Source organism: Macaca fascicularis, chromosome 11, assembly GCF_037993035.2.
Source record: "Macaca fascicularis isolate 582-1 chromosome 11, T2T-MFA8v1.1".
Classification (NCBI taxonomy): Eukaryota; Metazoa; Chordata; class Mammalia; order Primates; family Cercopithecidae; genus Macaca; species Macaca fascicularis.
Genome location: NC_088385.1, coordinates 83876756 through 83898933, shown reverse-complemented (window position 1 = coordinate 83898933; position 22178 = coordinate 83876756). Strand labels below are relative to the sequence as shown.

At 40.3% G+C, this 22178-nt stretch overlaps 1 protein-coding gene across 7 annotated transcripts in view; it reads left to right on the top strand.

Moving 5' to 3' along the window:
- Positions 1-6622: 6622 nt before the first annotated feature.
- E2F7 (E2F transcription factor 7) overlaps positions 6623-22178 on the top strand; it is a 44628-nt gene continuing 29072 nt past the window's right edge. For 2 of the 7 annotated variants that reach the window (XM_074007462.1, XM_015431239.4), the window contains exons 1-4: positions 6623-6855; positions 7564-7656; positions 16124-16399; positions 21488-21656. In XM_074007462.1, coding sequence (XP_073863563.1) covers positions 7564-7656; positions 16124-16399; positions 21488-21656 — 538 coding nt within the window. In that variant the 5' untranslated portion in view covers positions 6623-6855. Of the gene's footprint in view, positions 6856-7563; positions 7657-16123; positions 16400-19587; positions 19631-21487; positions 21657-22178 lie in introns of all 7 variants that reach the window. The other 5 variants (XM_074007461.1, XM_074007460.1, XM_005571605.4 and 2 more) reach the window with 5 other exon arrangements.

Here is a 22178-nt window from a genome sequence, read left to right as displayed (position 1 = left end):
GTATGGGGTTCAGCTACTGGTATTTTTTAAAATCTCCCCCAGATGACTACAAAGAATAGATGAGGTTGAGAACCACAAGATTAGCACAATACAGAAATGTAGGGAGAGCTGCCATGTAGGTAACACTATACTGTTTCAAAGTCAGTGACTTCTCAGGCAAAAATTATTGAGGTAGAGTCGTAAGATACTTCAATTGGCATAAAACCTGGTGCAGTAGTTTTGAAATATGGCCCCAAAGACACAGCTAAAGCAGTGATTAGAGGGAAATGTATAGTAGTAAATGTCCACAGGAGAAAGCAGAAAAGATCTAAAATCGACACCCTAACATCACAATTAAAAGAACTAGAGAAGCAAGAGCAAACACATTCAAAAGCTAGCAAAAGACAAGAAATAATTAAGATCAGAACAGAACTGAAGGAGATAGAGACACGAAAAACCCTTCAAAAAATCAATGAATCCAGGAGCTGGTTTTTTGAAAAGATCAACAAAATTGATAGACCACTAGCAAGACTAATAAAGAAGAAAAGAGGGAAGAATCAAATAGACACAATAAAAAACAATAAACGGAATATCGCCACTGACCCCACAGAAATACAAACTACCATCAGAGACTACTATAAACACTTCTATGCAAATAAACTAGAAAATCTAGAAGTCTATAAATTTCTGGACACATACACTCTCCCAAGACTACACCAAGAAGAAGTCAAATCTCTGAATAGACCAATAACAAGTTCTGAAATTGAGGCAGAAATTAATAGCCTACCAACCAAAAAACACCCAGGACCAGAAGGATTCACAACCGAATTCTACCAGAGGTACAAGGAGGAGCTGGTACCATTCCTTATGAAACTATTCCAAAAAAAAAACAGAAAAAGAGGGACTCCTCCCTAACTCATTTTATGAGGCCAACATCATCCTGATACCAAAACCTGGCAGAGACACAACAAAAAAAAATTTTCAGGCAAATATCCCTGATGAACATCGATGCAAAAATCCTCAATAAAATACTAGCAAACCGAATCCAGCAGCACATCAAAAAGCTTATCCGCCACAATCAAGTCAGCTTCATCCGTGGGATGCAAGCCTGGTTCAACATACGCAAATCAATAAACGTAATTCATCACATAAACAGAACCAATGAAAAAAAACACATGATTATCTCCATAGATGCAGAAAAGGTCTTCGATAAAATTCAACAGCCCTTCATGCTAAAAACTCTCAATAAACTAGGTATTGATGGAACATATCTCAAAATGAGCTATTTATGACAAACCCACAGCCAATATCGTACTGAATGGGCAAAAACTGGAAGCATTCCCTCTGAAAACCGGCACAAGACAAGGACGCCCTCTCTCACCACTCCTATTCAACATAGTATTGGAAGTTCTGGCCAGGGCAATCAGGCAAGAGAAAGAAATAAAGGGTATTCAAATAGAAAGAGAAGTGAAATTGTCTCTGTTTGCAGATGACGTGATTGTATATTTAGAAAACCCCGTCGTCTTGGCCCAAAATCTCCTTAAGCCGATAAGCAACTTCAGCCAAATCTCAGGATACAAAATCAATATGCAAAAATCACAAGCATTCCTGTACACCAATAACAGACAAATAGACGGCCAAATCATGAGTGAACTCCCATTCACAATTGCTACAAAGAGAATACAATACCTAGGAATCCAACTTACAAGGCATGTGAAGGACCTCCTCAAGGAGAACTACAAACCACTCCTCAAAGAAATAAGAGGGGATACAAACAAATGAAATAACATTCCCTGCTCTTGGACAGGAAGAATCAATATCATGAAAATGGCCATACTGCCCAAAGTAATTTATAGATTCAATGCTATCCCCATCAAGCTACCATTGATTTCCTTCACAGAATTAGAAAAAACTACTTTAAATTTCATGTGGAACCAAAAAGAACCCAAGACAATCCTAAGTAAAAGAACAAAGCTGGAGGTATCACGCTACTTGACTTCAAACTATACTACAATGTTACAGTGACCAAAACAGCATGGTACTGGTACCAAAACAGATATATAGACCAATGGAACAGAACAGAGGCCTAAGAAATAATGCTACACATCTACAACCATCTGATCTTTGACAAACCTGACAAAAGCAAGCAATGGCGAAAGGTTTCCCTATTTAATAAATGGTGTTAGGAAAACTGGCTAGCCATATGCAGAAAACTGAAACTGGACCCCTTTCTTATACCTTATACAAAAATTAACTCAAGATGGATTAAAGACTTAAACATAAGACCTAAAATCATAAAAACCCTAGAAGAAAACCTAGGCAATACCATTTAGGACATATGCATGGACAAAGACTAAAATACCAAAAGCAATGGCAACAAAAGCCAACACTGACAAATAGGATCTAATTAAACTAAAGAGCTTCTGCACAGCAAAAGAAACTATCATCAGAGTGAACAGGCAACCTACAGAATGGGAGAAAATTTTTGCAATCTATCCATCTGACAATGGACTAATATCCAAAATCTACAAGGAAATTAAACAAATTTACAAGAAAAAAAAACAAACAACCCCATCAAAAAGTGGGTGAAGGATATGAACAGACACTTCTCAAAAGAAGACATTTATGTGGCCAACTAACATATGAAAAAAAGCTCATCATCTCTGGTCATTAGAGAAATGCAAATCAAAACTACAGTGAGATACCATCTCATTCCAGTTAGAATGGCAATCATTAAAAAGTCAGGAAACAACAAATGCTGGAGAGGATATGGAGAAATAGGGAAACTTTTACACTGTTGGTGGGAGTGTAAATTAGTTCAACCATTGTGGAAGACAGTGTGGTGATTCATCAAGGATCTAGAACCAGAAATACCATTTGACCCAGCAATCCCATTACTGGGTATATACCCAAAGGATTATAAATCATTCTACTATAAAGACACATGCACACCTTTGTTTATTGCAGCATTGTTTACAATAGCAAAGACTTGGAACCAATCCAAATGCCCATCAATAATAGAAAATGTGGCACATATACACCATGAAATACTATGGAGCCATAAAAAAGGATGAGTTCACGTACTTTGCTGGGAGATGGATGAAGCTGAAAACCATCATTCTCAGCAAACTAATACAGGAACAGAAAACCAAACACTGCATGTTCTCACTCATAAGTGGGAGTTGAACAATGAGAGCACATGGACACAGGGAGGGGAACATCACCCCCTGGGTCAGTCAGGGGTGGGAGGCAAGGGGAGGGGTAGCATTAGGAGAAATAGCTAATGTAGATGACGGGTTGATGGGTGCAGCAAACCACCAGGGCATGTGTATACCTATGTAACAAACCTGCATGTTCTGTACATGCATCCCAGAACTTAAGTATAATTTAAATATATACACATATACACGTATATAAATATATATGTATATATATACACACACATATATAGAGAGAGAGAAAAAAATATAGCCCCAAATTCTTTGACACTTCTCCCATTGAGAGTGAGGTATATGTCTTCTCCCCTTGAATATGGGTGGATTTTTGACTGCTTCCTCCCAAAAACTGTAGTGGAATTGATGCTATCATTTCTCAGGCTACATCACAAAAGGTGATACTATTTCCACTTTGCTACATGGCATGTTCATTTTGGATCCCAGGAGCCACCCTGGAAGAAGTCCAACTATCTTGAGCTGCCATGCTGTAAGGAGGACCAGGCCATATGGAGAGGTCACATGTCGAGACTCTTCTTGATACTCCAGCCTAATTCTCAGCCAACATCAGTGTTAACTGAATCAGCGAGAGATTGACAGGTTATGTATGCATTCTGGGACTTAAAAACATCAATATAAAACATCAATATAAGTGTGTCGGAATAATGTCTCTGAATTTGTCCATCAAATATTTATTTTCCAGTTTTCCTCCAAATCTAAGATAACTCCTATAATCAATGAAATTATAAGTGCCTGAAGTGATGTATCCAACTGAGTTTTTTTTTTTGTAACTTGAATAGCGGCTACATTTGTATCAAAATAGAAAAAGTACTTTTACTCTGAAAATGCTAGGAAAAGTTCTGCACCATTAAACTGTCTAACCTCAAAGAAACCATCACTAATATTTTGAAATATCAGAGAAATGAATGGACTTTAATAATTTGAATGTTGGTCTAGAAGGCTGACTGGTGGGCTCCAAAAAGGTGTGTTCATGTCCTAATCCCCAGAACCCATGAAGGAACATGACTCTGGAAAGAGGATCTTCCCAGATGCAATTAAATTGAAGATCTCAAGATGAGATCATCCTGGACTATCCAGGTAGGACCTAATTTCAGTGACAGGTATCCTCATAGGAGACACATGGGAGAGACTTAACAGACAAAAGAGAAAGCAACGTAACCATGGAGGTAGAGATTGGAGTGAGGCTGCCACAAGTCAAGGATTGTTAACAGCCACCAGAAACAGGAAGAAGAAAAGGGTAAGAGCCCCTGGAGTGTAGCCCTGGGAACACCTTAACTTTCCAGAAATGTGAGAGAATAAATCCCTGTCCTCATAAGCCAGTTGTGGTAATTTGTTACAACAGCATTAGAAAATGAATACCGTTGGGAAAAGTATTTCCTTATCTACTTCCTGTTTCCATATATGTGCAAAATTTAATAAGTTGCAATTTTTTATTCTTTAAACGTCTCATTAGGCTTCTACCTACAAAAGAGTTTTCAGTTCAAAATGTTATTCCTATAAAAATGTCAGATTTTTATTACTATTGTTTCTTTTGTTTAATGTTTTGCACACTTTTCTCTTTTCAGTGTATGACCTAGCAGTGATTTTTTTTTTTTAAGGCTCTATTTACCAGCAATCTAGAGTACGAAGTGAAGGACGTGATTGAGCAGTCTGAATTCTGCTGAGAGTTCATTTAAAATATATGTATTTGAGGCCGTGCGCAGTGTCTCACACCTGTAATCCCAGCACCTTGGGAGGTGGAGGCAGGCGGATCACCTGAGGTCAGGAGTTCAAGACCAGCCTGGCCAACACAGTGGAACCCCGTCTCTACTGAAAATACAAAAAATAGCCGGGCGTGGTGGAGCACGGCTGTAATCCCAGCTACTCGGGAGGCTGAGACAGAGAATCGCTTGAACCCAGGAGGTGGAGGTTTCAGTGAGCCGAGATCTTGCCACTACACTCCAGCCTGGGTGACAGCACGAGACTCCATCTCCAAAAATAAAATAAAAATATTTGGAGGATAAGTGGTGAAGAGTGGAGCCTTGGTACAGAAAGGAAAATGATACCTTTGCTGTAAAGTATATGGGGTGTAGGGAAATGTCTGTACATTTAAGAATGTCTGATGCTTTAAGGCTGTCTCACATTTCAGTTGAGGGATATCCTACAAAATACTTGACCAATACAACTCAAAAATGTCCAGGTGTCAAAAATGAGGAAAGTATGAGAAACTGTCATAGCCAAAAGGAGCCTACAGAGACATGGGAACTAAAGGTAATGTGGTATCCTGAACAGAAAAAAAAAAAGGCATTAGGAAAAAATTAAGGAAATCTGAATAAAGTAATGACTTTAGCTCAGAAGAATCTACCAATATTAGTTCATTAATTTCAAAAAATATTCTATACTAACACAAAATGTTAATAGTGGGTGAAATTGGGTGCTGAATATACGGGTATTCTTGGTACTATCTCAATTTTTCTGTAAATTGAAAACTTCTAAACAATAAAGTCTATTTTGTAAAAAAAATCTGTCACTACCAACATTCATATTTTAAACAAGAAACTGTAGGATGAAAGAAGTGAAACAGTTAATACAAATCAGTGGTGTTGAGGAAATTTTCTAGACTGTCGCCCAGAATGCTAGTCCCTATTGCAAAGAATTACTTTTTTACATAAAGCTTTTTCCCTCCTAATTATTTGCAATGTGCCGAAAAGGGAACACCAAAAAACATTTCCGGATTTGCCACACACACACACACACACACACACACACACACACACACACACAAACTTCTGGTTTGGCTTCCAGTCTAGTCTCCAGGGCTAACTGGCGTGCCATCTGCTCACAGCAGAGCGGTAACCATGGTTCATGTGTCACACCAGCGTGCGGTGTTAGGAAGTTTGCCCCGGCAAGTCTGGACAACTCCGCTTCCGCACAGGTTGCTGAGGGCGGGTGGGGATGGCGGCAGCAGCAGCATCCAGAGGGTGTAGATCGTTCTTCCAAACCCCATCTGCTTTCCTCTCCTCTGGCTGTGCCCGGGGTCCCCGGGCGCGGCAAGCCTTGGGGACGTGCGCGGGTCTTCTATACATAACAAAAGAGCCCTCCTCCTCCTCCTCCTCCTCTTCCTTCTCCCGCCGCCCCGCGCCGCCCCGCGCCGCCCCCACCTTGGCTTCCCGCGGCCGCCCGGGCCCGCGTCCCCAGCAGGAATTGGCTCCCAGGCCCGAGGTTTCCAGGTACCCGGAAGGGGGAGGGGGCCGAGGCGGCAACAATTGGGCGGGTGAGGGCAAAACGCGCGACTGGGAGCGCCAAGACTCCGAGGGGTGGTGAGCCCGGGCCGTGCCGCCACACGATTGGCCGGGGCCACCCCGCCGGCCGCCGCTGATTGGTGGATTCTCAAATTCGGTCTCAAGGCGCCAGAGGAGGTGTTTTAGCGGGGACTACGATCCAGGCTGGAGTCGCGCTCGGCGGGTCTGAGCGCTGGCGCTGTCGGGACGCCGCGGGGTCCCCGCCAGTCCAGGGCACTCGGCGCGGGGATCTGCGCACCTAGCTCTCCCTTCCCGATGCCGCCGCCCGGCTGCTGATAGCCGCACCACCTTCCCTCATCGGCTTGGGTCGGTGGAGGTCCCTGCAGAGGCAGGAAGCCTCCTTCGGAAAGCAGGGGTAAGCGGTAAGCGTGTGGCCCCAGCGCTGGTGGGGAGGCGGGAATTGGGATACGGGGACCCCTCCCGCCCCGGCTGCCAACCTGCCACCCCTCACGTCCCCCGGCTGGCGAGGGCTCGAGATGTTTCTGCCGGGGGACCCGGTGCGCAGAGGGTGTGCCGGGTGCAGCTCTCCCTCCAGCCCGGCAGTAGAGGGAATTTGCCCTTCCCCACAACTTGGGGCTTTCATTGGAGGAGTTTATTTGGGGGATCTGCTCGGAGGCCTGGGAAGGAGCTACGCTCAGCGCTGAGTGGGTTTGGTCTGGCGATCGGGTTTCCTTCCCCCTGATTCAAAACCCCTCAAAGCCGAATTCCTCTCAGTTCTTTGCGCCAAAATTAACTGACCTGGGAGACCCTGTACTTTCTGACAGATTTGCCCAACACCCTTCCGACTTGGTAACTTTATTTTGCCGTCTAGCTTTTCATAAAGAAGTACTGTTTTTGTAGATTTTTTTTCTTCCCAGATTTTCAGTATTACTAAGCACACTTTAGGTGTTTGAGTTTGTTCGTGTGTTTTAGAAAGTTAAGGGTGGCTACAACTCCTGGAAATGCCCAGGATGTGCTTAGGCAAGGGGGAGTTTCATACTGACAAACAAGTAACACATATGTAGATATTTTTGTTTGAGGAAAAGGTACCTGATTGCAAAATCATTTTCTAGTGTAATTGTGCATTACAGATGGAGGTAAATTGTTTAACACTAAAAGACCTGATCAGCCCCAGGCAGCCCAGACTGGATTTTGCAATTGAAGATGGGGAAAATGCACAAAAGGTGAGCTAACATAAACACCTTAGTTTCTAACATATTAAGGATGGTGATGTTGAATTCAATTAAGTGTTCCAACATGCCATTTGTATTTGTATTTAAGCATAGTAAGTAATATTGATAAACATTATAGAAACATTCTTTTTTAAAAAATAGAGCGATCCAAACCATTATTGTTGCAATTCTACTCTCAGATATAGTGGGAAAAATAGGTGAGGTTACATGTAATGTTGTAACCAATTTATATCCGTCAAAAATATGCTGGCTACAGCAATCAAAGTTTATAATATAGTTGTCAAGGGTGGTGTAGCTAATGCTCTGTAGGAATGCTAAGCCTCAGTTCCCAGGAAAATAGACCTTTGTAGGCATAAATGCTGGATTATTAAAGTGCTGTGAAATGTCTTCATACCGATGAACTAGCTCCCAGAGACTGTTCCATTCACCCAAGAGTAGACCAGTGCCTCCCATATAGGGAGATAAAGTGGCTGAACTCATCAGTATATTATGAATGTTTTACCATACTATTGCTAGTTTTGCACTGAGCCATTCCCTCACATTTTGCACTCCTTGTGATTTGTAAGACCAAGGTGTTGTTTTCAAGAAACATTACAAAGAAACTGGCCATAACAATGTCTCAACTATCTGAGCACTTTTCGGCAGAGGCAAATAGAAATAACAAAACAAGTTTTAGAAACTTTGAATATAAATCTGTGAGTAGCAACTTGGGCATTGAACTTCTCTGAGCTCCTGGTCTTATTTTTAGGCTTAGCATCAACAGTGAAACTCCTTGGTTGCAAAGCAACCCATGCTCATATGAGCCTTTAAAGAATACTTGATAATTGTTAATTTAGGATAGATGCGAAATTGTATGCTCCCCCATGTAGGGATTTTTTTGTCCAGCATTTTGATTTATTTTTATTAGGTAAAGAAATACAGTAGTCCCCCTTATCCACAGGGAATGTGTTCCAAGACCTGCGGTGAGTACCTGAAACTGTGGATAATAGTGAACCGGATTGCCATTAGTTGGAACACATTTCTGCTTATTCTGTTTATGTTTTCCACCCCCAAATTTAGTGCCTTTTCCATCTTAACTAAGCACTTATGTACCATGGCTATAACTTTTGCAGTTTGGGGTATGACAGCAAAACTAGCATGAATTTCTTTTTCATTCTTTACAAGTTCACAGATAGGAAATTCTTACAGTAGATCTTAGCAACCTCGGTGTACGATTTTTTTCTTTCCTTAAGTCAAGAACGTTCACCTTTTCACTTAAAAGAAGCACTTTATCGCTTCCCTTTGGCATATCCAAATGGCCAGCATCACTACTCTTGTGCTTTGGAGCCATTATGAAGTCAAATAAGAGTTACTCGAACATGAGCACTGCAATACCATGACGGCCAGCCTGATAACACAGTGGCTGCTAAGTGACTAATGAACGAGCAGGTAGTGTCTACAGTGCAAATACGGTGGACAAAGGGGTGAGTCACATCCCAAGCAGGACGGAGCAGGATGACGTGAGAGTTCATTACACAGAACTGCACACAGTCTAAAACTCATGAATTGTTTATTTCTGGAATTTTCCATGTGATATTTTTGGACCACAGTTGGCCACTGGAAGTGAAATCACAGATAAAGCGAAGATTATTTAAAGTGGCTTTTTTTTTTTTTTTTTTAATTATCTAAGTCATGAGGGTAGAAATGCCCAGACTTAAAGTGTATATTCAGAGTTTTGACTTTGAGAGTTTTAGAGCAAAACTTTGTGTTCCTTTCCAATTTGGATGGTTCAGCCTTGAAAAAATATATATCTGTACATTTATATAAAGTCTAAGTTAGTGCTTTGCTTCTCTTCCTCTGGGTCAATGACTTATCAAGTACCTTCAACAGGGACCCTTCTCCTCTAGCATCAGAAAGTGCTACTGTGTCCAGTTGAACTTTCACATTCTAATGTGTGTGGGAAAAAAAACTCAAGTGACTTAAAGAGATTGAGAAAGCAGTGAAAATGTTTGAAATAACATTTATAAGCAGGGATTATGTCACCTCAAGTAGAAGGCAAGAGATGAGAACAGTGTGCTTTCATAGAGTTACTAGGAGGGGCTTCTGTCTCTCGTTTTCATGCTGCTATGAAGTAAAGGAAGGATGCTTTCTAGGGATAATGAAAACATGGGGTTTAAGAGCCAAGGGGTCCTGGGTTTGATTTCCTGCTTTGCCATTTGTTAGCTATGTGACCTAAAACAAATATACTTACAAGGTCTTTCAACAAATATTTTTGTTCCAGATGCTGGGGATATGGTGATTTAATGAGTTTCCTAATCTCCCTAAGTCCATTTTTTTCTTCCATGAATTGGAATTAATATATAATACTCCCCACATTGAGTTTTTGTAAAGCACCCATAGGCACATAGCCTTCACACTGTTTGGAATTAGACTGATAGCCTAAAGATGAGCATGATGTCCACCCTGCCCTCAGTTACCAGGGAGACTTTCAGGGGCCCAAATGTAAAACTATACTGTGATTTGGTAAGTGCTATACTAGGAGTAGGAACAAATTACCTGGGCAGAAAGAAGAGGAGGAAGTAAATTCATGGGAAGTTCAGAGAGAGTTAAAAAGCTTCACAGAGGAAGGGACATTTGGGCTAAGCATTAGTGGATGAGGAAGCTCAACCTCCAAGAAAGCAAGAGTGAACGAGATGGACATTTTAGGCAGAAGAAACAGCATGAGGTATGAGCATTCAAAAACTGTTCAAGAAATCAAGAGTGACTGGAAGCTAATGGTGCTGAGTTGTTCCTTCTTGGAATCTCTCTGGGGAATACCTGGAGTGGTGTCTTGCTGGATCAGCAGTCATTTAGAGGATTTCTTTCTTGGCCATTTGCCCTTTGGTCAGGGTCTGTAAGTACTGTATTATGCATGCACCTTCTTAGTAGTCATGGAGAAATTTTTCTTTAAAACATAAAGGAGTTTCCGGCTTCATTATCCAAAGTTACTATGCCTCTTACCTGTTTACAATGCACCTGAGACAACAAAAGTAGAAAACAGGTAGCCTGGGGCAAAGAGGCTAGGAGAGCTTTGTGAAGGAGCTAGCACTTGAGCTGTGGCTGGAAGGAAGGAATACTGAGTCTCAGGCAAGTAGAAAGGAGGGGAGCTAGTGAAGAAGTGGAAATGAGCATGGCATATTTGGGGACAATGCCCAAACTTAATGGACATGGGTGTTCTTTGAAGGTCATTCATCTCTTTTGGGAGCGGGTGAGAAGGAAGGTGTGTTCAGTTTAGAATATGTTTGTAGCTGTGTGATTTATAGGTAAATAAATATGTGCAGAAAGCAGCAGGTAGCCTGATTTTGGAATTCAGGAAAGGTCATAATCAAGTCCGAACAGGAATTGTCAGCATACAGGCTGATTTTAAAGCTCTATACATGGGAGTGGCAAATAGTGAGAGAGCAGCAAAGGGTTGTGTGTGGACTCTTGCGGTTTGGTTTGTAAGAGTGAAAATAGAAGGAGGCTGAGAAGGCACAGCCAGAAGTATGAGAAGAACCAGGAGAGAAAGAAACAGTGGAATCTCATAAGTTAACGGCTGAGAGTTCTATAGAGCAAAGAATAGTCAACAGTCTTAACTGCTGCAGTGAGGTCAAGTAAGATATTTTGCCATTGACTTGATCTGGCAAGTGAGAGGTGACCTAAGTAAGACCAGTGGATCAGAACAGACTGGTAGTTTGAGGAACCCCTAGGAGGTAGGCAGAGAAAACCCTCAGTGGGGATTGCTTCTAGAAAGTGTGCTCTGGAAAGAAGGAGAGTTGTTGGACCATAGCTAGAAGGAGACACTTTCTAACATGTAGTCGTTGCAATGAGACTTAAATAGCAGACAGAATTTCAACAGGCAAAGCCAGTGGCATTAAAGAGGAAGTGGTGGTGTGAGTACCAGCTTTGCTGTGATAAAGTGCAGGGCAGGTCTGAGTAGCAAGGGGACTGTTTGGGCAGAATGTGGGATGTGCATGAGAGGGAACTGAAAAAGAGGTTGGCTAAATATGGCCCAGAGCTAATATATACACTTGACTGTGTATATTGTTTGAGATAACATGATCAAAGCCGTATCGGACACAGGAGCAGGACTAGAACCAAGACAACGAAGACCTTTCTGTGGCAGCACAAACCAGTTTACCTATAGTCAGTGTGCTGGTGTTATTAGTAATAATAATGAACATTTGTATAGCACTTCACAGATGACAGAGTGCTTTGACCTTCTGAGCTCATCATCACAGCAACTCTATGGTAGGTAAGCCAAGGTGTATTACCTCTATTTATATAGAGAACTAGAGGGCCATTTGACAGGATACATTTCTCCAGACACTCTAATGGAGGGAGTGATTTCCAGGCTGTTGCAGGTTAGATTTCCTGAAGCAGATCTTACCCAGAGGTTAAGTGTGCAGGAGGTTTATTAGGAAGTACTCTTGGGATCAATGCCTATGGAAGGGACAGGAAGGCATGGAATTGGACAGAAGGATAAGTGGAGCTGCAATACTGTCACAGTGGAAGTTACCCTCTGGGGAGTTCCAGGGCAGCCATCAGAGGAGTCCAGAATTGGGGCAAGGAGGCCTGGCTTTTTTTTTTTTTTTTTTTTTGAGACGGAATCTCGCTCTGTCGCCCAGGCTGGAGTGCAATGGCATGACCTTGGCTCACTGCAAGCTCCGCCTCCCGGGTTCACGCCATTCTCCTGCCTCAGCCTCCAGAGTAGATGGGACTACAGGTGCCTGCCACCATGCCCGGCTAATTTTTGTTTTTGTATTTTTAGTAGAGACGGAGTTTCACCATGTTAGCCAGGATGGTCTCCATCTCCTGACCTCGTGATCCACCCACCTTGGCCTCCCAGAGGCCTGGCTTTTATATGTCTGTGCTACTTCTGCCAGCCAGTGAGTACAGGAGAGGCTTCCCAGGAAGTGGTGTGACCTTGGATGAGTCAGCCGTCTTCAGCCAAAGCCTTCCGGTTATGGGATGACTGTTGGCATTACTTCCAGCAGCTGGGGAATGAGTCATGTCTGAAGTGATAGGGTGCATCCCAGCATCCACTCCACAGCGAGGCAGCCTTGCTAGAAAACCTTGGAGATAGACACTTTCATCTAAATTCCTCATTTTATACATACGGAAACCTGGGCCCAGAAAGAATAAACAGTTGTCCAGGATCAAAAAGATACAAACAGCTGGGACACAAATCAGGTTTCCATTGCAGTGCCCTTTCCACAGCCGTATGTGCTGTCAGCATAGGAGGACAGATAGATGGAGCAAGGTGTGACTAGATTGCAATTGACTTTCTGTCCACCTGAGACCCTAGAATACAATTGGCTTAGCATTGTTTTCTCTTGATGTAGAGGTGTAATACAATCATAACCTACCACATGACCTAACTCCCATCCTACTTTAAGTATTCGGTAAACTACAGTGAAAATATATCAAAGTGTATGAAGAAATAATCCATTCTCAATTGCTCCCTTGCTAGGGAAAAAGTAACTCTGTTGGAAGCAGTGGAGAAGGCGTGTAAATCTCTGTCCACCCAGCATGCCTGGACCACACCCTCCACCATGAGGATAGCTTTTGGAATAACTCATCAAAGCACAGTGTTCTTTGAGTACCTGCAGTGGGCAAGGCATTGTGCCAAAAATTGTGACTAACAGGACGTGTAGAACTTGCTTCCTGACCTTCTCAAGAGCACAGTCTTGTTATTGAGACAAGACACACATCCAGGAAGTTAAATAGCAATATGATGTGCTGTAGTATATTTAGCTCAAAATGCGAGTGAATGGTAATAAAGAATAGGAAAGAGGGAAAAGATAATAGCTAAGTTTTATTGAGCACTCCCTATATTCCAGGAACTAATCTCATAACCCTTGAGATTGGTATTTTTATGAACTTCATTTTCAGTTGAGAGAAATAAAGTATAGTGAGGTACAGGAACTTGCCACACTCACCCCTGCTGATATGTAAGCAGGGGCAGGTTAGCTGGATCTACATCCTGCGCATATAACTATTTCCCCATGCTGCCTCTCCCTAGGTGCTAGTGGGGATCGGTGGCTTGCTGGCTACCTTTGGTTGGAGCTGGGAAAAAGATAACTTCCTCCCGGTCTGTACCCAGGACACAAGCTCATTTTTAGATGCAGAATTTCAGAAAGTTCTGCCTTCAGCTATTTCTTGCATACCAATGATTTTACACTGAATGAGGTCATAGGTGACCTCAGGCAAGTTATTTGACTTCTCTGTGCCTCAGTTTCTTCATCTATACAATGGAAAAATATTAGTGCCTATGTCACAGGATTGGATGAGGAGTCAATACATGCAAAATACATGAAACAGGGTGTGGCACATAGTAAACAGTAATTTCCCTTGAGAGTTCACCTGTAGAAGCCTTTATCAGAATAGCACGCTAACAGGGACTTGTTAAAAGAGGTGGGTAGATGCAGCACTCTGGGCCGGGTACTTACTGTAGTATGAGAAATCGCCACTTCCACTGACTCCTCTCCTTCTGCTTACACTAGCACCGAATGTTGCCATGGCTAGCTTGCAGCTTCTGCTGATCCAAGGAGCAAGAGTTGCCTTGCCTACACAAACTCCAGTTTCTCCCAATATTTTACCTCTTCACACATTGCTCATTTATAGGAACACACTATTGTAAACCCCTGCTCAACCAAAACACAACCATTCAGTAGCTATATAGAGTGTACAGGGACAGAGTGACAGATAATTCATCTCCCTTTGTAATTATGTAAGACACTGTTGACTGCAAGGGAATACTACAGAAAGCAGTATCTTTCTGTTTTTGAATATTGAATTACCAAATTCTCATATTGAATTTTTGAAACTTTTTTAGGGGAAAGATACATTTTAATTACTTGGTAGTTCCAAAGGTGGATTCTATATACTTCGTCTTTTTTTACAATGGGCCCATTGTTAATCTTTTCTTAGAATTATTTAAGACATTCTACCTCAAAGTGTGGTCTGGAGGCAGATGCTATTCCACAAACTATCACCAGGGTGCAAAAAAGAATGAAACTTGGGAGTTAAGCACTTAAAAACCTCAGTAGTCTAGGTGTGGTGGCTCATGCCTGTAATCCTAGCACTTTGAGAGGCCAAGATGGGACGATTAGTTGAAGCCAGGAGTTTGAGATGAGCCTTGGTAACACAGTGAGACCCCAATCTCTACAAAAAATTTTAAAGGGCCAGGTATGGTGTCTCACGCCTGTAATTCTAGCACTTTGGGAGGCGGAGGCAGGAGAATCACTTGAAGCCAGAAGTTCAAGACCAGCCTGGGCAAAATGGCGAGACCCCGTCTCCACACAAAATTTTAAAAATTAGCTGGGTGCAGTGGTGTGCACTGGAAATGGTGTGCACACCACTGTACTATGCACACCACTGGAAATCCCAACACTGTGGGAGGCTGAGGTGGGAAGATCACTTGAGCCCAGGAGTTTGAGGCTGCAGTGAGCTGTGATCATGCCACTGCACTCCAGCCTGGGTGATAGAGCGAGACCCTATCTCCAAAAAATAAAATAAAGTATTGGGTGTAGTGGTGCATGTCTGTTGTCTGTGGTCCCAGCTACTCGGAAGGCTAAGGCAAGAGGATCGCACATGCCCAGGAGTTTGAGGCTATAGTGAATCACGATCACACCACTGTACTCAGGCTGGGCAACAGAGTGAGACCCTATCTTTAAAAAAAAAAAAAAAAAAAAAGGAAGAAAAATAAACCTCAGTAGCAATTCAGTATTGCCACCATATCCGAGCTTATGATTAGTGGTCTCTTGTTGAAGAAGCTATGGGTCAGTTTGAGTGACAAACTCAAATGGCAAATCCCATCTGGTGGGAGTTGTGTTGCATATTAGTCCTATGAAGTAAGGTCACATATCAGTTAGCAGGAGTTTGGAAATCTAAAAAAACGAGTCCTTTACCATGGGTAGTTTGAGATGCACTGCTGTAGGAGAATGACATTAGAGAGCTCTCTAGGTTGACTTAAAATGTGGGATTTTGTTGGATGCTCTTCCATTAACTGGTCCTGCTACTAAGTGCTTGTATTAGCACTGGTGCACATTGAACTACAAAAGCATTGTTGCTCTTCACTAGTCAATGCAAACTTGTAAGTAGTGTTTGAAAAAAGATGACACTTAGAAACAATATGGACTCAACCGGCATTCACCCTCATAGTTCTCATCTGTTACAAACATGCAACAGTAACAGATACGTTGTGATTTCTCTTACAGAGATACCATGAAAGATAGCTGTAAAAGGAGTAGCAGATTATAATCTACTTCTCACTGCAGCCACTCTTCGATTCCCATGATGCCTTCTACTTTTTGTTAGTCCTATCCTAATACTTTTCAGCCCTAAACATATGGTCCTATTTGTATTTTCAAGTCTTAGTGAATGGTGGGAACAAAGTGTACTCTTAGCTGATACCTGCCCTTTCTCATTCTTGCTAAAAGTCTTTTTTTTAAAATAGGAAAATATATTTGTTGATCGCTCAAGGATGGCCCCGAAGACTCCAATAAAAAATGAACCAATTGATTTATCAAAGCAAAAAAAGTTTACTCCAGAAAGAAATCCCATTACTCCAGTGAAGCTTGTTGACAGACAGCAAGTGGAACCATGGACACCCACAGCTAACCTGAAGATGCTCATTAGTGCTGCCAGCCCAGATATAAGGGACCGGGAGAAGAAAAAGGGACTATTCCGACCCATTGAAAACAAGGACGATGCATTTACAGATTCTCTACAGGTAAACAGACTGTGCTTCTCAGGAATTTTATAGAACTTAAACAATTTTACTTGATTATTAAAAAGTCATAGAACTCTCAACTTTTCAGCTCCTATTAAGCCAAAAGCAGTGGCAAACTGAATATCTTTTGATTTATAGCAGAATTCTCATTCTATCTTATTTTTCATAATGAATGCTTTCTTTTCTGTATGATAGTCCCTGGACGAGGGCTCATTTTAAAATGATAAATGATATTTAATCATTTTTATTTAATGAAGGAATTTAGATTATTTAAATGCTACTGTGAATTTTAATTTTGCCCAGATTTTAGGGATAATATTAATGTAAATAGTTTTTATTTAGGAAATTCCATTATTATATATGTTCAGTTAGTTTGGGGCTCTATTGACTTTAAGCCATCGTTAAATCACCTGTTCTGTGGGGAACCAGTGCTGTGGAATAAGCAGCATGTCTATACTTTGTTTAAAAAAAAAAGTCAATTATTTTCACTTCCCATCAAGCTTTTTCCTAGACTTTCTAAGAAAAGTTCTGCAGATTTCAGTATTCTTAGCCATTTTTCTCTTTTTGGCGGATTTTTCAAGCTATAAAAATTGCCAAAATGAAGTAATTGGAAAGAGAGAAAAAAGATGTCTTGAATTACAACTTGAAATTCATAGAACAAAATGAATTTAATCTGTTCTATATATTGCAGTGGTAGATTAGTGCTAGTAGTAAGAGATTCTTTCACGTAACTAAATACAAATCACACAGTAGTTCCTACGTGCTTGAAGCCAGAGGAATTTCACAATTCCTTTTTTTAAGTCTGGGCTGTTCTTTGGCTTCCTGTTTAATATTTGATGTGCAACACACAAGGAGCTGGTTTCTAAGGCCTTGGGTTCAAATCACTAGCTGGGTGAGTGGGGGATGTCACTCAGGATCTCTGCATCTCAGTTTACTCACCTGTAAAATGAGGGTCGTGGTACCTGTCCTGGTTTTATTGGGGTTCTAAAAACTAAATAAGATTAAATATGCCTTTTGTTGTCAAAGGCATATAAGTATTAGATTTTTTGTAATTTTTTTTGACAAAAATATAGCAAAGTGAAAATCAGCCAGTGGGAATTGTTAGTGACCTCTTTCACAAGGTAACATTGTTGATCTCTTACTTTGGTAGAACTAGTTGTTCTACCAAACACGCCCCTAAAACAATTAAAATTTTGGTTTCTACCCAGGCTTTATAGAGAGATTTTAGCTGATCAGTCACTAGAAATGTTCACCACCTGTAGGAAGTAAATGCCTAAAATTTTGGCGGATTTAAAACTGACTTTCTTTTAAAATTTAGGGCTTTAATATCTTTCAGCAGTGTTTCACAATTTTTGGTATAGAGGTGTTATACATCTTTTGTCAGGTTTCTCTCTAGGTTTCCAAATTTTTTGATGCCATTGCAAATTGTATTTTTTTTTTTTAGTTTCAATTACCAACAGTTTGTTTCTAGTATATACAAATATAATTGATTTGTGTGTGTATGTGTATTGATCTTGTATCCAGAAAACTTATTATACTGATGCTTTTAATGTCTGATTTATTAGATCAAAGTCAAGTGTTTTAAGTAGTTTTTTTTTTTTTTTTTCCTTTTTCTAACTTTTATTTTAAGTTCATTGGGTACATGTGCAGGTTTGTTACATGGGTAAATTGCACTTTGCGAGTGTTTGGTGTACAGATAATTTGGTCACCCAGGTAATCATCATAATATCCAATAGGTAGTTTTTCAATCCTCACCCTCCTCTCACCTTCTACCCTCAAATAGGCCCTGGTGTCTATTGTGTTCCCTTCTTTCTGTCTCGGGGTACTCAATGTTAAAACAGACTTTTAATATCTTTTTTAAACTAGTCTTTATTACCTTTTGATAGGCTATTTGATCATCTAAAATACACTTGTCCTTTGTAGTACCTTTAACACCATGAATCTACCTCTCAGCCCAAAAATGGGTACAATGTAATTAATTTACATCTCTCTCCCCAACAGAGTAACCACTCTTCTGAATTTGTATGTATAGTCTTAGGGGACTTGCTTTTGTCAATCAACATACATCCTTAAGTTTTTGCATGTAGCTGTAGTTCTTTCATTGCTGTATGATAATCCACTGCATGACTACACCACAATTTATTCATTCTCCTGTTTGTAGCTATTTGCAGTTTAGGGCTAATACAGACTATGCTATGATATTCGTTCTTGTTTATGTCTCCTGGTGTACACACACAACAGTTTCCCTTGGATAGTGGTTCTCAAAGGGTCATCTGGGGACCTCAGTGTCCACAGACAGTTTTCAGAGAGTGAGGAGGTCAAAACTCTTTTCGTAATTATACAAAGACCTTTGCCATTTGAACTCTCATTCTCTCCGAAGTATACACTGGAGTCTTCCAGGAAGTACATGATGTGGATATTGCAACAGACTGACTACAAAAGGCAAACACAAGAATCAGTTCTCTTCTATTAATCCAGAAACTAAAGAGATTTGAAAAATAACATTTAAAATACCCCTTTCTCACAAAACATTTTAACTGCCTCAATTTTAATTTCTAACATGGTAACTATCAATAGATAACCTACATAAACAAAAAGCCCTGTGGAGTCCTCAGTAATTTTTAAGAACATAAAGGGGTCCTGTGAGCAAAATGTTTGAGAACTACTGTTTTGGGTACATACCTACTGGTGGAGGTGCTAGGTCATTAGATATGCAGATGTTCACAAGATAATGCCAAATTGCTTCCCAAAGTACTATTTGCCTCCCCCCCCCCGGAAATAAATAAAGTTTTAGTCATCCATATCCTCTCTGACACTTGAAATTGTCTAATTTAGTAATTTCTGCTAATCTCATGATTATATAATGTATATCTTTTTGTGATATTCATTGGCTTTTCTTTGATTACTCATGAGATTAAGCTTCTTTCCACATGTTTACTGGCCATCATGTTTTTTGCTCCTCTGTGAAATGCCTGTTTGTGTTCTTGGCCAATTTTAATTGTTTTTTTTTTTTTTTTTTTGGTTGTTGTTGTATGGATTTGTAGGAGTTGATTATATAATGATACTAAACCTATATTATATGTGTTATGTATCTATTCTTTCAGTTCGGTAATTGTCTTTTCCCTTTATGTTATTTCTTGATGGACAAAAGTTCTTAAGTTTAATATAGTTCATTTTTTCCTTTTAAGGGTAATGTTTTTTGTGTCTGAAGAAGCTCTTCCCTATTCCAAGGTTAGAAAAATATTCTCCTTCATTTTCTTCATTTAAAATTTGCTTTACATGTTGAAATCCTTGATCCATTTGGAATTGCTTTTTGTGTATGGTGTGAGTCAAGAATACAACTTTGTTTTTCTATACGTATCATCAGTTGTCCCTGCACCATTTATTCAGGAGATCTTTCTCTTCCCCTCAGCTTGCAGTGCAACTGCTTTCATATCAAAATTCCATTTACATGTGTGTCTGTTTCTGGACTCTTCCTGTTCCATTGTCCATCCCTGCCCTAATACCCTATTGTAATAAGCACTGATAATCAGGTAAAACAGGACCCTCAGCTTATTTTTCTTCAGAGTCTGTGGGCTACTCTGGGCTGTTCTTCCATGTGTATTTCAGATTGGATTTTATTGAGATTGCATTTAATCTAGAGATTAAGAATTAACCTCCTTAAGATACTGAGTTTTCTTATCTATGAAGACAATGTATTTCACTAAATTTTAAGTATTCTTTAAAATCTAAGTTTTAGGATTTTATACAAATAGATTTTTGTTAGATTTATTTCTAAAATCCTTATCATTTTTGTTGCTATCGTAAATGATGTATTTTCAATGTATTTGCTGTTACTGTTGTATAGGAATGCAGCTGATTTTTAAAAACATAGTATCTTGTATTCAACTACCCTGCTAAATTCTCTTACTATTTTTAATGATTTGTCTGAAATTCTCTTGAGTTTTTGTGTGAATAGTGGCATATTCTGCGGAAGGAAAGTAGCTGATTCCTTTCCAGTCCCTGTGCCTCAGTTTCTTTTTGTTGTCCTCATGCATTGACTAGGGTCTTCAATATGATATAGAAGAGAAAGTGATAATGGGCATCGTATTGTTTCCTGACTTTAAGGGAACACGTCCAAGGTTTTACAAATAGATGTTTTCATGAATACCCTTCATTGAAGAAGTTCTCTGTTATTCCTAGTTTTTTTTTATTATTGTTATTATTATACTTTAAGTTCTAGGGTACATGTGCACAGCATGCAGGTTTGTTACATATGTATACATGTGCCATGTTAGTGTGCTGCACCCATTAACTTGTCATTTACATTAGGTGTATCTCCTAATGCTATCCCTCCCCCCTCCCCCCACCCCACAACAGGCCCCGGTGTGTTATTCCTAGTTTTTTAAAGGTGTTTTTGAAAATCATGAATGACTGTTAAATTTATCAAATGTTTTTTCTGAATCTATAGAAATGATTATATGACTTTTCTCTTGAATCTGTTTGTCGAAAAGCCTTTTACTTTCTTGGGGCTTGAATGGAGCCCCTTTCAAATGTGGGTTAAGGAGACAGGATGATAGTTTAATGTATTTACAAATAAAAGGATAAGGAAGAATATGATTGGACTGCCTTCGTTCACTTTCATCAACCTTTGGTCAATTGTAAAATCTAAAGCAGTTTGGTGACAGAATGCAGACCAGTGCATCTGAAACTTCCACGTCAAATAAAAATCACCTAGAATCTTATGAAAAGGCAGATTCTGATATAGCTGATGCCTGAGCTTCTACATCTCATAAGCTCTTGGTGATGCTGATTCCACAGGCCCAGCGAGCGCACTAGTAGCTAGACCGTAGCAACCTGTAAATGACTCGCATTTTTCATTTGTCAAACTTTTCACTAATAGACTCAGCAAGGAGAAAAAAAAAATCAGTCCAAAGAAGACAATAGATAAAACATTCAGGGAATTAGATTAGGAAATGTATTTTAACCAGAATCTAGGATGGTGTGGATTGAGATGTCCCCCCAGTTTGCCAGTACTGGCCATTGCCGTTTCTCCATTAGGATGTTAACTGTGACATCTTCCCCCTCCCTTCTATCTGCCCTCTGTAGCTTGATGTTGTTGGGGACAGTGCTGTGGACGAATTTGAAAAGCAAAGGCCAAGCAGAAAACAGAAAAGTTTAGGACTCCTGTGCCAGAAGTTTCTAGCTCGCTATCCAAGTTATCCCTTGTCAACTGAGAAAACTACCATCTCCCTAGATGAAGTTGCTGTCAGTCTTGGTATGTATCATCAGATTACCTGGAGGCCTGTCTCCAGTTACAGTGGGAAACTGGTTTCCTTGGGCAGGCTGAAGGTTGAGGTAGTGTGGGCCCCTCAATTGGGTGAAGACAGAGGAATAGGCAGAGCTTCCTTTGTCATTGTCAAATTTGTTTTCATTATACACAGAATTTCAGGGAGCCTCCAGGACCAAATGAGAATGCAGTCTCTTTTAACCTTAAAATATATTTTTATAATAGAGTTTCATTACAAATTAGTATCTCATATTTTAAATTCATCCTACTTCAGACAGATGCAAAACTATTTAGAAATAGCCTGCTTTTTATTTTTAATAATGCTTCCAGGAGTTCAGAACTGGTGTGATTTCAACTTTGTAAAGCAAGATTTGAGAGCAAGAGCATTATGTTTAAAGCCCTATACGATGATTGGCACAGCAAGTGGGTCAAACTAGGAAAAGGTCGTTTGGACATAACTCAAACAACTAAATCTTATAACAAAGAAGAATCCGTGTGTTCACGTGCGTG